At 38.8% G+C, this 16,765-nt stretch overlaps 1 protein-coding gene across 1 annotated transcript; it reads right to left on the reverse strand.

Annotated features, from left to right (window-relative positions):
- Positions 1–795: 795 nt before the first annotated feature.
- Positions 796–14,332, reverse strand: LOC149947261 (ionotropic receptor coreceptor Ir25a-like). Its single transcript, XM_090170864.1, has 17 exons — positions 14,314–14,332; positions 10,630–10,755; positions 10,263–10,565; positions 10,027–10,202; positions 9,914–9,967; positions 9,710–9,832; positions 9,460–9,627; positions 8,428–8,556; positions 8,232–8,348; positions 7,953–8,168; positions 7,655–7,854; positions 2,625–2,764; positions 2,320–2,569; positions 2,054–2,253; positions 1,854–1,986; positions 1,125–1,252; positions 796–1,059 (listed from the first exon to the last, which is right to left on the reverse strand). The coding sequence occupies exons 1-17, from the start codon at positions 14,330–14,332 to the stop codon at positions 911–913; spliced, it is 2,631 nt and encodes an 876-aa protein (XP_090026990.1). The 3' UTR covers positions 796–910.
- Positions 14,333–16,765: the final 2,433 nt, after the last annotated feature.

Consider the following 16,765-nt stretch of genomic DNA (forward strand, 5'->3'; position numbering starts at 1 on the left):
TTAAAGAAGTATTTATATATTTTTTAAAGCTCAAGTTAAATAAAGAATATCGGCTGGTAAATAGTGATTTAGAGTTATGTAAAGATGGTAAGAACTAGAGCTGATATGTTTAAATTGTACATTTAACTATTAACGTGATTTTTTAAGGGTTTGCGGTCGTCATCACTGAGCCATTCTAGTTTTAACAACCCGCGAGTTTAAACAATATAATAAGAATTGTTATTTAACAAATATTACGCAAATGTAGAGCAATTTCTCTTAAAAACCGATTTTCATAGTCTAACTCCATAAAATCCAGACTTTCATGAAATATTTTATTTAAATTTTAGTAGCTTTCCGCCAATTGAAACTGAAAAAAAATTATCAAATCTCCCATGTCGCGCAGTTCACAGGATTATATTTTTCTTGAGCCAAATGGGGAGAGGCCCCGTATCCAACCGCCACTTCCTGCAGGAATTTTGTAGTAGTGAGGGCAACAAGGATCCTGAATAAAAGGATGAGATTCAAGAGATAAAAAGTCTGTGACAATTGGATCAGGCCATGCCTGGAAGATTGCCGATTTTCGACGCCGTCAAGGTCATAACGCCTTTTTTAACTGTATCGCAATTTGTCCTTGAGATAATTTGAACAAAGCATACCCGGCTTTCGAGGCTCTCTTAATAGCGAGAAATCTATCGGCGTTTCTGTTATACAGGTTTTACCTTGTGCTTCTTATCCTGCACTATAGGATACTGGGTGGAACAAACACTGTAAATTTGTTTCAAATCCTTGTCTAACATTTATTACCGTAAATGATTTATGGGATGGATGTTACTTTTGGCGAAGCCTAAGATGACGTAATCAGTGATGTAGACACAATTCCTTAGTTTAGCCTATCTGTTTAGCCTGTAATCGAATTTTTACTCATCTTTTATCTCTTGAACGGGTCCTTGGTTTGACTGTAATCTTTGACGGTAATGACTCTGGTACTGTTGCGTTTTCCCTTGAAGTAAATGTACTCTATGCCCAATGTTAATATAGCCAGGACTATTCCGATAAATATCACGATGAAAACACCACCTACGCCACAAATGATAGGAACAGTCAACTTAAAATATAACCGATTAAAAAAATTGTTTGTGTACCAATGTTTTCGATGGCAATTCCGTCTCCTTGCCTGCTCTTATCGACGCATTTCTTTTGGTAAGGGTTGTTGGTCCACCACTTGTCTTTCAAAGCTTCCAGTTTCCGCTCGTTCAACAGTTGCAGAATCCTAAAGCGATCTTTCTTTTACAATGTGAACGAATAGTTTTCATAGTTTAATAACAGGAACTACGTATTGGCAGAAGCATATAATATATTTCTTACCAACGACGTAACATGCGCCTTCGCTCGAGGCAGTTTTCAATGGAAGTGAATTTTACAGCGAGTTTTTTTTAACCTACCTGTAAAATGTGCCCGAACGTTTATTATGTCCTATGACATAAGAAGTACAGGGAGATAGATATTTATATATTATATACTTCTGATGTTAGTAATGTTTGAGAAGCTCGGTGATAGGAAATGGAACCTTTTAACGGTTTTAACTCGCAATATAATTTAATCCATTCTATTACGAACTATATCAGCCAATGCCGACTTCTACTTGTTAGTATTAAAATTTCCATTTTTAATTTGGATTGTTCAATTACATTTTTGCTACCTTCAACTTTTTTTCCGGATCTATTGATATCCTTGGTAAATTTAATTTGCGGCCTTAATTTCTTACTTCAGAGCTATGTGTATGTATATCCGAAGAAGGTGAAGTTCAGCTCTAATTAAACGTTGGAACGAAACGAAGAGTGATAATTCCGTTTCCGTGAAACTAAACTTACGCGTTGGATAAGCGAACCCGGAGTTCGGAACCTTTTGGCAGACCCAAAGCAAGCGGTTTGCGGCTGAATTCGCCTCCAACTTGAGTCAGTCCGCAGTTTTGCATTGTAGCGTATCTCACACGCGTAGATTCAGCTGAAATTCGGTTCAATATTTAACAGTTTTTAACGAGAAAACCTGTACTTAAGGCTTAGAGACTCACCAATTAGAGAGAAACCATCTTGAGGCCCTATGGAGTCTAAGGTTTTCTGTACACCTTCTTCAAATGTTTGTGGAAACGTCGTCTCCTTCATGGTCCACCATATTTTGGTGTATTTGTCCGAGACGGGATAGTCCCAGACGGCCAATTTAGCTCTCTCCGTTTCATTCAATGAATCGTCCAATGAAATATTCTTCCAAATACTGCGGTTTGATTCAAAAAGTATTATTTTTAACCAAAAGACTTATGTTAATCATGTACGTGCTCACTCGTAGAAACGTTCTTCGATAGCTGCCATTCTCTCGAAATACGTTTTGGAAGTGGAGCCTTCAACGGGAGCGTATTTTATCTTGTATTGCTTGGCTAGATCATCGAGTGACTCGATGGTGGAATCGAGGCGAGACACGGTCAAGAAGGCGGCCAAGTTGGCCGTGTACGAGGCGATAATAATGAAACCGAACAACCACCAAGTGGCCGCCACCAATCTGCCAGACAGATTCCTCGGAGCTTCCCCACCACCTACGTGAAAGGCAATCTTTATGACCACCGCTCCTGAGAAATCGTCGAAAAGTACCTTGAGGCGTGAGGGACGTCATACAAAACCACAGAGATTCCTTGAGGCTGAAGTCTCTCGTCTCCTCTTCGTCTTTGAATTTCTCCTGGTTGTTGTGATAACTGTACGGACTCAGGCGGTCGAAGAGGAACATCAGGAAGCTACGGATAAAATTAATTTAATTAATTAACGAAAGTGACGAAACCGGCAGGCGGACAACCGCGCCTCGTTTTTCACTTCGAAAATTCTAGAAACTAGTTTTTTTTTACCAATCAGAAAAAGATTGGGTTAAATTAAGCATCTCCAAGGAAATCACCAACGAGTAATATATCTGAGAGCCAGGATCTGCCAGTTACTGTTTATTTGGTGCTTGTTGAAATTATGAAAACTTTTCACCTGTAAACAGAATGTCATGTTATTGCTAAGCCTTAATATGTAAAAAAAACTACACTAAAAAAGAAACACTTGTTGCATACCGTACAGGTGAAAGGCTTACATTATTTCAACAAGCACCAAATAAACAGTAACTTGCAGGTCCTGCCTCTCGGATATATTACTTCTTGGCTATTTCCTTGAAGATGTTTTATAATTGAAGGGCCTATTACGTAAATACCGAATACTATCTTCAAGAGCAACACGGCCAGCTGTGGGTCCCTGATTACGTGCGGTTCGAACAGCGCGTGATCAAATTGATCATGAGGGTGAAGACGAAAAAATACGGTGCGGGTTGCGCTGAGATGCAGCGCTCCCGCGTGGTCCAGGGAAACATAATTGCGCAAAAACTAACTCATAACAGACTCTCAAAATTTAAAACGTCTCATATTGGGCTCGTGACAATAATAAGGTCTCAGCTCGAATTCGGAAACAATAATATGGTCTCAACTCAAACTCGTCTCGTAGTAATATGCTATATTATAATGGTCTCATCGCGACCTCACATAAATAAACTAAATTATAACGGTCTCGTCTCGAACTCGCAAAAATATGCTATATTATAATGGTCTCATCGCGAGCTCACATAAATAAACTATATTATAACGGTCTCGTCTCGAACTCGCAAAAATATGCTATATTATAATGGTCTCATCGCGACCTCACGTAAATAAACTATATTATAACGGTCTCGTCTCGAACTCGCAAAAATATGCTATATTATAATGGTCTCATCGCGAGCTCACATAAATAAACTATATTATAACGGTCTCATCTCTAACTCGCAAAAATATGCTATATTATAATGGTATCATCACGAGCTCACATAAATAAACTATATTATAACGGTCTCGTCTCGAACTCGCTAAAATATGCTATATTATAATGGTATCATCGCGAGCTCACATAAATAAACTATATTATAACGGTCTCGTCTCGAACTCGCAAAAATATGCTATATTATAATGCTATCATCGCGAGCTCACATAAATAAACTATATTATAACGGTCTCGTCTCGAACTCGCAAAAATATGCTATATTATAATGGTATCATCGCGAGCTCACATAAATAAACTAAATTATAACGGTCTCGTCTCGAACTCGCAAAAATATGCTATATTATAATGGTCTCATCGCGACCTCACATAAATAAACTATATTATAAGGGTCTCGTCTCGAACTCGCAAAAATATGCTATATTATAATGGTCTCATCGCGACCTCACATAAATAAACTAAATAATAACGGTCTCGTCTCGAACTCGCAAAAATATGCTATATTATAATGGTCTCATCGCGACCTCACATAAATAAACTATATTATAACGGTCTCGTCTCGAACTCGCAAAAATATGCGATATTATAATGGTCTCATCGCGACCTCACATAAATAAACTATATTATAAGGGTCACGTCTTGAACTCGCAAAAATATGCTATATTATAATGGTCTCATCGCGACCTCACATAAATAAACTAAATTATAACGGTGTCGTCTCGAACTCGCAAAAATATGCTATATTATAATGGTCTCATCGCGACCTCACATAAATAAACTATATTATAACGGTCTCGTCTCGAACTCGCAAAAATATGCTATATTATAATGGTCTCATCGCGACCTCACGTAAATAAACTAAATTATAACGGTCGCGTCTCGAACTCGCAAAAATATGCTATATTATAATGGTCTCATCGCGACCTCACATAAATAAACTATATTATAACGGTCTCGTCTCGAACTCGCAAAAATATGCTATATTATAATGGTCTCATCGCGACCTCACGTAAATAAACTATATTATAACGGTCTCGTCTCGACCTCACGTAAATAAACTATATTATAACGGTCTCGTCTCGAACTCGCAAAAATATGCTATATTATAATGGTCTCATCGCGACCTCACGTAAATAAACTATATTATAACGGTCTCGTCTCGAACTCGCAAAAATATGCTATATTATAATGGTCTCATCGCGACCTCACGTAAATAAACTATATTATAACGGTCTCGTCTCGAACTCACAAAAATATGCTATATTATAATGGTCTCATCGCGAGCTCACATAAATAAACTATATTATAACGGTCTCGTCTCGAACTCGCAAAAATATGCTATATTATAATGGTCTCATCGCGAGCTCACATAAATAAACTAAATTATAACGGTCTCGTCTCGAACTCGCAAAAATATGCTATATTATAATGGTCTCATCGCGAGCTCACATAAATAAACTATATTATAACGGTCTCGTCTCGAACTCGCAAAAATATGCTATATTATAATGGTCTCATCGCGACCTCACGTAAATAAACTATATTATAACGGTCTCGTCTCGAAATCGCAAAAATATGCTATATTATAATGGTCTCATCGCGAGCTCACATAAATAAACTAAATTATAACGGTCTCGTCTCGAACTCGCAAAAATATGCTATATTATAATGGTCTCATAGCGACCTCACGTAAATAAACTATATTATAACGGTCTCGTCTCGAACTCGCAAAAATATGCTATATTATAATGGTCTCATCGCGAGCTCACATAAATAAACTAAATTATAACGGTCTCGTCTCGAACTCGCAAAAATATGCTATATTATAATGGTCTCATCGCGACCTCACGTAAATAAACTATATTATAACGGTCTCGTCTCGAACTCGCAAAAATATGCTATATTATAATGGTCTCATCGCGACCTCACGTAAATAAACTATATTATAACGGTCTCGTCTCGAACTCGCAAAATATGCTATATTATAATGGTCTCATCGCGAGCTCACATAAATAAACTATATTATAACGGTCTCGTCTCTCAACTCGCAAAAATATGCTATATTATAATGGTCTCATCGCGAGCTCACATAAATAAACTATATTATAACGGTCTCGTCTCGAACTCGCAAAAATATGCTATATTGTAATGGTCTCATCGCGACCTCACGTAAATAAACTATATTATAACGGTCTCGTCTCGAACTCACAAAAATATGCTATATTATAATGGTCTCATCGCGAGCTCACATAAATAAACTAAATTATAACGGTCTCGTCTCAAACTCGCAAAAATATGCTATATTATAATGGTCTCATCGCGAGCTCACATAAATAAACTATATTATAACGGTCTCGTCTCGAACTCGCAAAAATATGCTATATTATAATGGTCTCATCGCGACCTCACGTAAATAAACTATGTTATAACGGTCTCGTCTCGAACTCGCAAAAATATGCTATATTATAATGGTCTCATCGCGAGCTCACATAAATAAACTATATTATAACGGTCTCGTCTCGAACTCGCAAAAATATGCTATATTATAATGGTCTCATCGCGACCTCACGTAAATAAACTATATTATAACGGTCTCGTCTCGAACTCGCAAAAATATGCTATATTATAATGGTCTCATCGCGAGCTCACATGAATAAACTAAATTATAACGGTCTCGTCTCTCAACTCGCAAAAATATGCTATATTATAATGGTCTCATCGCGAGCTCACATAAATAAACTAAATTATAACGGTCTCGTCTCGAACTCGCAAAAATATGCTATATTATAATGGTCTCATAGCGACCTCACGTAAATAAACTATATTATAACGGTCTCGTCTCGAACTCGCAAAATATGCTATATTATAATGGTCTCATCGCGAGCTCACATAAATAAACTATATTATAACGGTCTCGTCTCGAACTCACAAAAATATGCTATATTATAATGGTCTCATCGCGAGCTCACATAAATAAACTATATTATAACGGTCTCGTCTCGAACTCGCAAAAATATGCTATATTGTAATGGTCTCATCGCGAGCTCACATAAATAAACTATATTATAACGGTCTCGTCTCTCAACTCGCAAAAATATGCTATATTATAATGGTCTCATCGCGAGCTCACATAAATAAACTATATTATAACGGTCTCGTCTCGAACTCGCAAAAATATGCTATATTGTAATGGTCTCATCGCGACCTCACGTAAATAAACTATATTATAACGGTCTCGTCTCGAACTCGCAAAAATATGCTATATTATAATGGTCTCATCGCGACCTCACGTAAATAAACTATATTATAACGGTCTCGTCTCGAACTCGCAAAAATATGCTATATTATAATGGTCTCATCGCGACCTCACGTAAATAAACTATATTATAACGGTCTCGTCTCGAACTCGCAAAAATATGCTATATTATAATGGTCTCATCGCGAGCTCACGTAAATAAACTATATTATAACGGTCTCGTCTCGAACTCGCAAAAATATGCTATATTATAATGGTCTCATCGTGACCTCACGTAAATAAACTAAATTATAACGGTCTCGTCTCGAACTCGCAAAAATATGCTATATTATAATGGTCTCATCGCGAGCTCACATAAATAAACTATATTATAACGGTCTCATCTCGAACTCGCAAAAATGTGCTATATTATAATGGTCTCCTCTCTGGCTCAAATTAAATGACCACAACGTTTTGTTCTCTTCTCGGGCTCGTATTAGTATCATATTAAAACCTGGGCTCAGTGTCAAATCAAGCTCGGGCTCTTAGCGTGAGACGAGCCCGTTCAGCTATGTGTATCACGAGCACTCTCGTCTGTTAATCTCACCTGGTGAAAAAATATGCTCCGATGATGCAAGCCCATACGTTGGCCTCTAGGACAGTTAAGAACTTGAAAAGTGATGATTTGGGCTCATTCTTCTTCATGAGAATGGAGATTCCAACCAGGTCGTAGAATGGAACCGTAAAATCCACGGCTGTTTCTCGTTCAGCCATCACGGCCAAAGGTCCCAATGCCAAATCGGCGCTCTGTTTATGGTATAACATTTGATACTCTAAATGAGATGTTTTTCCGCATAGTCTTTTTCACCAACGCGCTTTTAGCTAGTACTAGACGAAAAACTTACCCCGTTAACCAAGTCGCCGATCATTCCGTCCCAAGTAATGTTTCTTTGTTCCGGCTGTTCTGTCATTATTCCGTGCGCTTTGTGTTTGTTAAGGAAGATTCTATATTGGAAGTTCCAGTTGGACACTTTCTTGATTTCTTCCAACAAGTCGACGCACAAACCTTCGAATTGATATTCACCGTTTCCCAAATCTTTGGCGTACACGAAAGGCGGTTCCTATTTATTGAATCGTTTTTACGTTTTCCATAAATTACATTCTACGAGAATGGTGTTCCTTACATGAACAGTAGTAATTCGGAGCATAGGTGTTGCTTTGTGATTGGATATGCCTCCAGGGTCGCCTATGAATTCCGCTCTGGGATTCGAACCCATTTTTCTTTGCCATTGTAGCTTTGACTGCGAAAATAAAAACGTTCTTCACGATTGAATTGATTTATTTATAAATATTAATTTAGATTTAACATTAGACGCTCACATCAGTTCGCACGTCTGTTAAGTTTATCCAGCTATGAACTATGTCCATTTTAACTTGTTGGTAGGCCGTTTTAATTTTCGTTTTTTCCGCCTTGAAAACAATGTCGCCAAAAACGCCGTTCAGTGGTGCCTGTAAATTTTCATGGACCACATCACAAATGTTTTGTTATTTCAGTGATTTTTCTCATTTAACAGCCTAACTTTAGTAAAATATGAGCAGATTTTAAAAAAACATCAAATTTACCACCTGGCGTGTTTTAAACTCTTTTAGAATAATAATAAAAAGCTATGTTTATAACCAAAATAGCAACCACCCTGATACCCTTTTAACAGCTATAAAGGGGAATCTGAACCACGTGGGAGGGCTGTGGCTAGCCCTTCCATGGTAATAGTTAGTGTAGGGAGCTGTTGGCTCGCGTGGCATGAAGGGCTTGCCACCACCATCCTACGCATTGTAACCCGGCCACCTGAATAAATGGCTTTAAAAGTCGCTTGATGACTTAGGCCTAAGGTGGTGCCTTGGGTATTATGCTAGCTGATTATTATGATTATTATTAAAACCACTAGCGTCTCAACACTAACTAAATTAATATTGTTTTAAAACCCCCGTAAGTTTTTATGGAAAGTGGAAACCGGAGAACCTCGCAGGAAACCCCTGTGCTACAAGCTGGGGTCGAACCCGGGCTCCTCTGACTGCTTGGCGAAAGTGCTAACCACTTTGCCACTCTAGATGGTTTAAATTAGACAAAAATGACGCGACGGAGTGTCGACGTATAAAAACTGTATTAGGCATAAAGCTAGGTTTCCAAAGGAGCTTGAAATACGAAAAAAACTAACTTCTGCTTATGAGTGTTGGTGGTGCTGTACAAAATCTCCTTAAACTAAGTTCGGGGAACTACCCTAGTCTGGCTTCTTTGACTTTTCAAGCGTTTTTAGAAACTTAGCTTAACGGTGATTATTTGCGTCGATGCTCGCCGACGAAGGGTTTTTGTATTAGTGAAAACCAGGCTTTAAGGAATAAACGTCTTATTACCTCTTCGAGCATCGTCTTTAATTTCGCCTTAGCTCTCTCCGCTTTGGCTTCAGCCGTCAATTCAGCAGCGCAGTCTTCGGGGTAGGTCAGCTTCGCCGGCCAATCGCCGTTTTTGTTTATTAGTTCTAGAACTCCTTTCGTCAGGTCAAAGTAGAATGCGCTATCGACCTACAGAATAGTTTTACTTGAAGTACAGTTTCAAACCTCACTGTGGTGGTTCAATGCTAGATAATTCGCAGATGGGACTTACTTCGTCTTCAGAAGTTAAACCTGCTGACAGGAAATCTCGACTTGAAACTTCATTCTGTACAGCTGGTTTTACGTAAATCACGGAGCAATTGATGCAAGATACGCAGCTCAATTTCGAGTTTTGCTGTTCAAAGAGTGCATTTGAAGAAAATTATTATGGTATAAGTAGTTTGTATAGTGGTATATATAGCTTATAAGTGTTTACTTTGGATACGGCGAACCAGCCGTATTGCGGCTTGAACAAACCCATAGCTGATGCCTAGAAAATTATAATTAATCGTATGCATTTTTTAAAAAGGTGACGTAAGCGTTACGTACCCGCGTTAGCATTTTGGTAACCGTTGGAACTCTCGCCAAGAGAAAGATATTTCCCAAATCGGACATTTTAATTTTCTCCAACAGTTTCTCAATGACTTCATTATCATCGGCGACTGTTTCGATGGCTATCGCGCAAGCGATGTTGTCGAAAACCAGACCCACTTTTTGCTGTAACGCTGCGTTTCAACGAGCGTGACAGTTAGAGTTTCTTCAAATCTTTCAAGGAAAGAACTTACCGAAAGTGTTGTCGTGTACAATCATGAACGATTTGATTTGGTTGTTCGACGAGGCGACGATACTTTTGACCACTCCACCAATAACCAAATCCGGGGGAAGCACCTTGATCAGGTATTCGGCTTCCGTCGCGTCCAGAGGAGATCCCGGCCAGGGATTGAAAGTAGGCGTGACGCTGATGGTGGGTATACCCAGTTTTCGGAGCACTTTCTTGACTAGATCGGACACTTGGTTGAGGGAAGGGTCGCCTTCTTGCGTGGCATCGATAACGACGGATGGTGCTAGTTCTATCAATCTTTTGCAAACTGCAGTTCAAAAATAATGATGTCAAATGTTATAAATATCTAGATAAATCGCGCGTGATCTCACTGGCTGCTTCTGTCACGCCCGTTTTCGTGTCTAAGACTTCCATTTTCCCAGTAACGCCGTTGACGCTCCCAAATGCGCTCCTCACCGCCGCTTTCGGAGGGGTATTTGATTCGTCAACCACTAGAACTAAAATATAAAAAATACTTTAAAGTGTTTTAAGAATTGGTGATAGAAATTGCCTCAGTGATGGAATTTCTAATTCCCATTTGACACTGGGCCATATGAATCTTCTTTGAGTTAATAATCTTCTACTGAAAGCAAATCAGTTTGGAGTAAATAATTGGTTTCGCCAGTATTAACATAAACAAATGGATGAAAATCAATTTGCCTAGTACCACGTTTTTGTCAAACCGTTTGGTGAAAATGTAATTTTTTAAAAAATTTGCCAACTAGGTAACAACCAGGTTTTCACCAAACAGGACGGATATTCAACCCCTAAGCTAAAAAGAGCGCTCGATGGAAACGTAAGGCTGTAGGATGCCCGAATGTCTTAGTCTTACTTTCTATTCCGTTTAAAGGTCCACACCGACACTCCATAAATATTTAGACGATTTGTTTCGTAGTGGTGTCGACCCAGAAGTAATTTATTACAGGCTAATTTTCGCGGAAACATATCCAACTTAACGAACTATATGCTGAAAAGAGTTGAAATTTTGTCATAGCGGAACATGTCTAAAAATGGCCACCATTCTGTCTATTTTTGGTTTTGGGCAAAAACTCGGAAACCGCTAGAAATATAATCAGCTAGGCTATTACCCAAGGCACCACCTTAGGCCCAAGTCATCTACACTCTTAGAAAAAAGGGTTCTTAAAGGGTGTCTTTTAAAACCCAAGGGTTCTTTGTAGAACCGTTAGGGGGTATTTCTTGAGATAAATGGTTCTTTGTAGAACCGTTAGGGTATTTCTTGACAGAAATGGTTCTACTTAGAACCTCTGGGCTACTCTTGGAACCATCGGGGTTTTCCTGGAACTTTAGGGTTCTTTATAAAACCAATTTTTTTATATGGAACCTTATGGGGGTTCGCGTTGGAACATATAGGGTTATCACGGAACCTTGGGGTTTCGACGTGAACACGAATAGGTTCTTCTTGGAACCTAGGGGTTCCACTTGCAGTCCCGTGCTTTTTATTGAAGCCAAGATTTTTAAATAGAACTCCAAAAGGTTCTTTAAAATATGGATTTATTGAAAATTGCAATGGTTTTATTTCCGGTTGTTAGAATGAATTACGTTTCCCGAATGGTTTATCTTTATACTCTTCACTAACGGTTTGTTTCACCACGAACCAGTAAAAAGGTGGACAGTTCAGACATGGGCAAAATTCTGAGTACTAAATAAACAGTGAGAATTCATGTGTCGAAACTTTTTTTACTTTTAAATAAAGTTATTAAAGACGGTGAGTTGAACCGACGGATCTCTATGTGAGCAATCTCAATCTAAGCTAAACGAATCCCGCTCTCTCTCTCTCGGCGCAGAGAGAGAACTTGCCCGAAAACCTCACCGTCGCGTTCGCATGCAGCTGATTTTTTATTGAACGATGGGGTCTCCTCTTTCGCTTCCATCTTTCCAATGAAATTCAGATTAACCATATTCAAAATAATTTATCACCAAGCCTATTAGTATTCTACGTTTCCTATTGAAAAAATTTAATCTAAGAAAGTTCATATTATTTTAACTTCATTCATATATTATTGTTAAAATAGTGCAGTATAATCACACTATGTTTCTTACTTAATGATCCGTATTTTTGAATTTTTACTTCTGGTGAAACAATCAATTAAATATAAAATTTAAGTTTTATTTATAAATGTTGAAGCTAAATGTGTATTTAATGTTAGGCAACAAATAAGTACCTTCATCATATTTTCAATAATCTTAGTCAACAATTTATTTAAATATAGGGTGTGGAAAATTATCCTAACCTATTTTTTTAAAACTGCCTGCCCAATAGTTCTTTTTATAAACTAACGTGGCCTTCTTGTTGAAATGTTGCTCTTACGTCACAGTCTCTTACTTTTACAAGCCTACTAGCGCGCGCTACAGTCGCGAGGAATATAGGTTTCTTTAGCGCGCGTGCAAATCGCTCGTGCGCAAAATATACTAATAAAGCTGTGTCTTGTGACGTAAGAGCAACATTTTAACAAGTTGGGCAAGACCACTTTTTATTTTATAAAATCAACTATTGAGTTAGGTTAAGCTTTTTTAACCACAACTTAATTGAACAAGGAATACTTTATCTTCTCCCCTCCCAACTTGTGCTTCGCTCGTAAACCGCGTTCACAAAGACATTAAAAATGGTAAATAGCTTAAGTTGAAAGCGAAAGGTAGAAGACGAAGTTAGAAATCTTCGGTTCACAAACACACCGAAAGTCGAAAGGGGAGAGAAAACTTCTCAAGACGAGAGGGAAATCGGCGGGCAAACCGTATCTACTCCAGTTTGATATTTCGACCTTCGGCTAAAAATCACGTGCCAGTTTTGGCCAATAGAGAAGCGGTTATGACGGCGTGTCGGTCATGTGATACACAAACACCGGTTTTCTCTCTCGAGAGAGAGAGTGGAGTCCGAGGCCCGAAAGACTTTGTTTACCTCGTGGTTTCGGTGCGCTATGGCGGCCACAAATAAAACTGTGTAACTGTTAGCGCGAGTAAAGGAAGTCTTTGTGAACTGCTGACCTTGTGCAGAAGGAGAAAGAGAAAGGCTGAAGTCGGATCACCCCGCCGAAAGCGAAATGCTCTTCCCCCTTTTACTTTAGAATTCTCCTCAACAAAATGTCTTTGTGAACGCGGCTTACATTTACTCTGTTCACTTCGGTGAGTTCAGCTTACAGACGACAATGGCACACGATATGAGACGAATATTCCGTGAAGTCGGAGTGTGGTGCACTCTCGAAATCCAAAGCGTCTGGGAGGGAGATAATGAGAATGACCGCTAGAGGACGACCACCAATTACCCAACTGGTGGTTGTTATACTTCCGCCAACGGTATCCCTTCCCTATTCCCACATATAACCCCGTTGGCGTGGCCCTGACATATATCTTGAACCTGATTAATCGCATAGCGGTTAGTGGACTATATAATTACCCTATTTACTCTAAAAACCTCTCTTTAGACACCGTGCTCTTCGCTTTCGGCTAATGGTTCTTTAACAATGAAATTTACAGTCACTGTGGAGCGATTTTTAACGTTCAATATAACTTTAAAAAGATTTTGGTAATAAATGGGAGCGGAAAATATTTAATTGACCGCACCTGATGAGAAGATCTGCGCACGCCTATGAGATAGAGACCCCGGGAGGGCAAATAGCGGTTAAAATGTCTTGAAGCTGACCGTTGTTTCCCTTGCGTTTCAAAACGAAATCCTTTTTTTGTAAATTTTTCTCATGTCGAAATTCCCGTCTACGGCTTAACATTTTTGTTTCGCAGTTTTTGTGTATATTTAGATCGGCTCAGCGGCGTTTAAAGTTGGTGAAAGAATTGATCGGACGAAGAAGCATTTTGTTCTACGAAGTAAGTAATTTACGAGTAATTTCGTACAAATCAATTTTTTTTAAATCAACGGCACTAGGCCTAAACAAGCAGAAACTACAGTCGGTCTTTTAACTGATTTTAATACTGTGCGCAATAAAATACCATCGATTTTCAAATTTTCAATAGGGACTTGGCAATTTGGCAGCATGACGACACACCTTTTGCTATGGCCGCCATGCTGGTATTCGTTTTTTCTCAATTGAAAAAAGCATCGGTGACGTTTTACCTACGTCATGCTGCCAAGTCCTTATTAGTAATTTATGCACAAATAGCCGCAATCAATTTTATTGAGTAATTTCTTATTTATCGTGTTAGTATTAGATTATACGTAATTAGCATATTTAAAATTTTCCTAAATAATTGTGTAATAAAAGACGCTATCTTTATTTCGGTGGGAATTTGTTATCAATGATGGATGACTCAACATCATTGATAAAAAACTCTTAGTTATCATACCAAACATCTGATCTTTTTCTTTTAGGCTGAACCGAAGCACGTCACGCAACGCTATTGTTTCGGATGAAGATATCTCAAATTTAAAAAAAGGAATTGTTTGTCTTTTTGCTTCGTACTTTGTTTTCCAGCTACAATACCCCAAAATATTTTGTAAAATGTTGGAATACTCCAAAAGGTAATTTTTGGAATATACCCCAAAAAATGGCAATTGCTCTCTGCAACGTTGTTGGCAAATTAGGTATATAAAATAAAAATAAATACTATTATTTTGACTTATAAGGAATACTTTTTCCATGATTTATCCTGCTAATGGGAATAGAACTCATAAAGAACACTAGGCTTATAAACCTAAGGTATATAATTTAAAGCAAATACAATCTTAAAGGATTTGAAGTAGTATTCTCTGTGGTGAAGGGCGGAACCGTACTTCTGAAGGTGCTAAATAGAACTATAGAGTGTGGAAATAGAATCCCGGGGATTCTGGGTTTTAAATATTTAAACGTTGAGGTGGTACTTAGAACTGTGAAGGGCTTAAAAATGAACCTCACCTCTTAAGCGGAAAAGTAGAACCGTTACGGGTTTAAACATTAACCCCTAGAGGCGCTTTCTAGAACTGTATATGGTTAATAAAGGACCTATGGGGTGATGGGTTGAACTGTGGTATGTTTGAAGAAGAGCCCTTGGACGTGATAGGTAAAACCGTAAGCGGTTTAAGCTGGAACCCCCTTCGGCGCTAGATGGAACCGTGATTGGTGGTCAAATCGAACCCGAGGTGGCGTCCGGTAGAACCGTAGGGGTGTTAAGAGGGACCCCTGACGACCATTGATGAAACCATGAAGGGCTTAAAATTGAACCCCTGATGGTGTTAGGTGGAACCGTAAGCGGTTTAAGCTGGAACCCCCTTCGGCGCTAGATGAAACCGTGATGGCGGTCAAATCGAACCCGAGGCGGCGTCAGGTAGAACCCCTGACAGTGCTAAATAAAACCATAACGGGGTTCAATAAAAACCCTTGGTGATGATAAATGGAACCTTTTAAATAGGTTCTAACTAGACCAAAAAAGGGTTCGAAATAAGGGACATTTTTGAAAACCCTTTTTCCGACCTACATGGAGCCTTTTTTTCTTAGAGTGTAGCGACTTATTATGCCTTTATTCATTTTATTAACACGTAATAGGGCTGAAACTGTAGTCACACATACATACATTTGCTTTGATACTTTATCGTATAATAATTCAGAATCTCACAATGTAATCTGAATAATTCGATCGCTTGAGTGGACCCTTAACTACACATATTAAAATTCCAAACATACTCATTAGAAATCAAATGGCGTGCACGTTTATTGGGCTAGGGCGTCTCACTGTGTGGTCACAAGTTCATAAGAAACCAGCTTCTGAAGGAAGTTCGCAACAAACGAAAAATACCGTAGGAAGTAACATTTTTGCTCTGAAGTACTCTCACTGGGTGAAAACTCGGAACCACTCCTTTTACTTGCAGAGGTTAGCGGTAAATGACGGTAAGTTATTGTAATGAGCTATTGGCTCGTGTAGCACCCTTCTACGCCGTGTACCCCGGCCGCCGGAATTAATGACATTAAATTTCGCTATCTGACTTGGGCCTATGGTGCCTAGCCTTAAAATGTTTATTAAATAAAACAATTTGAAAAACAGTTACAGCATGAAAAGACATTCCATGGGGGAGGTATCCGGTGGAAAGGTACTCTGTGAACCGTCGCTTCCCGGTAGAAGCTAGAGCCCAGGGATCTCAGTGGCGAGAAATTCAGCTACAAACCTTCCTTTTAAGTTAAACCATGTGACCCGAAAGAGTCTCCGTGGCTACCACGATTGAATATGTGTGGCACTCATCTACGGGCACTCAGACGTGGACCAATAGCAATCCTGAAAGAGTCGTTGTCTACGTGGGTACCCCGTGACGGCGATGAAAGCGCGATCAACCACGAACCAGATTCATAAGAGTTAACCGAAAGAAGTCGGGCCTTATCGCAATCACTTGAAGCTGACAAACGTTTCCCGGATTTTTTTCATGAATGGGGACATACTAGGGTGTTTCAAAAACAATGCAAATATCGAAATGTTTTGGTGCACATTGATTTTCTTGTTCATTTTGGTGGGAAAATGATCCAGGAAATATTT

Source organism: Leiobunum rupestre, chromosome 4 (genome assembly GCF_980474605.1).
Source record: "Leiobunum rupestre chromosome 4, qqLeiRupe1.1.hap1, whole genome shotgun sequence".
In the NCBI taxonomy this organism is placed as follows: Eukaryota; Metazoa; Arthropoda; class Arachnida; order Opiliones; family Sclerosomatidae; genus Leiobunum; species Leiobunum rupestre.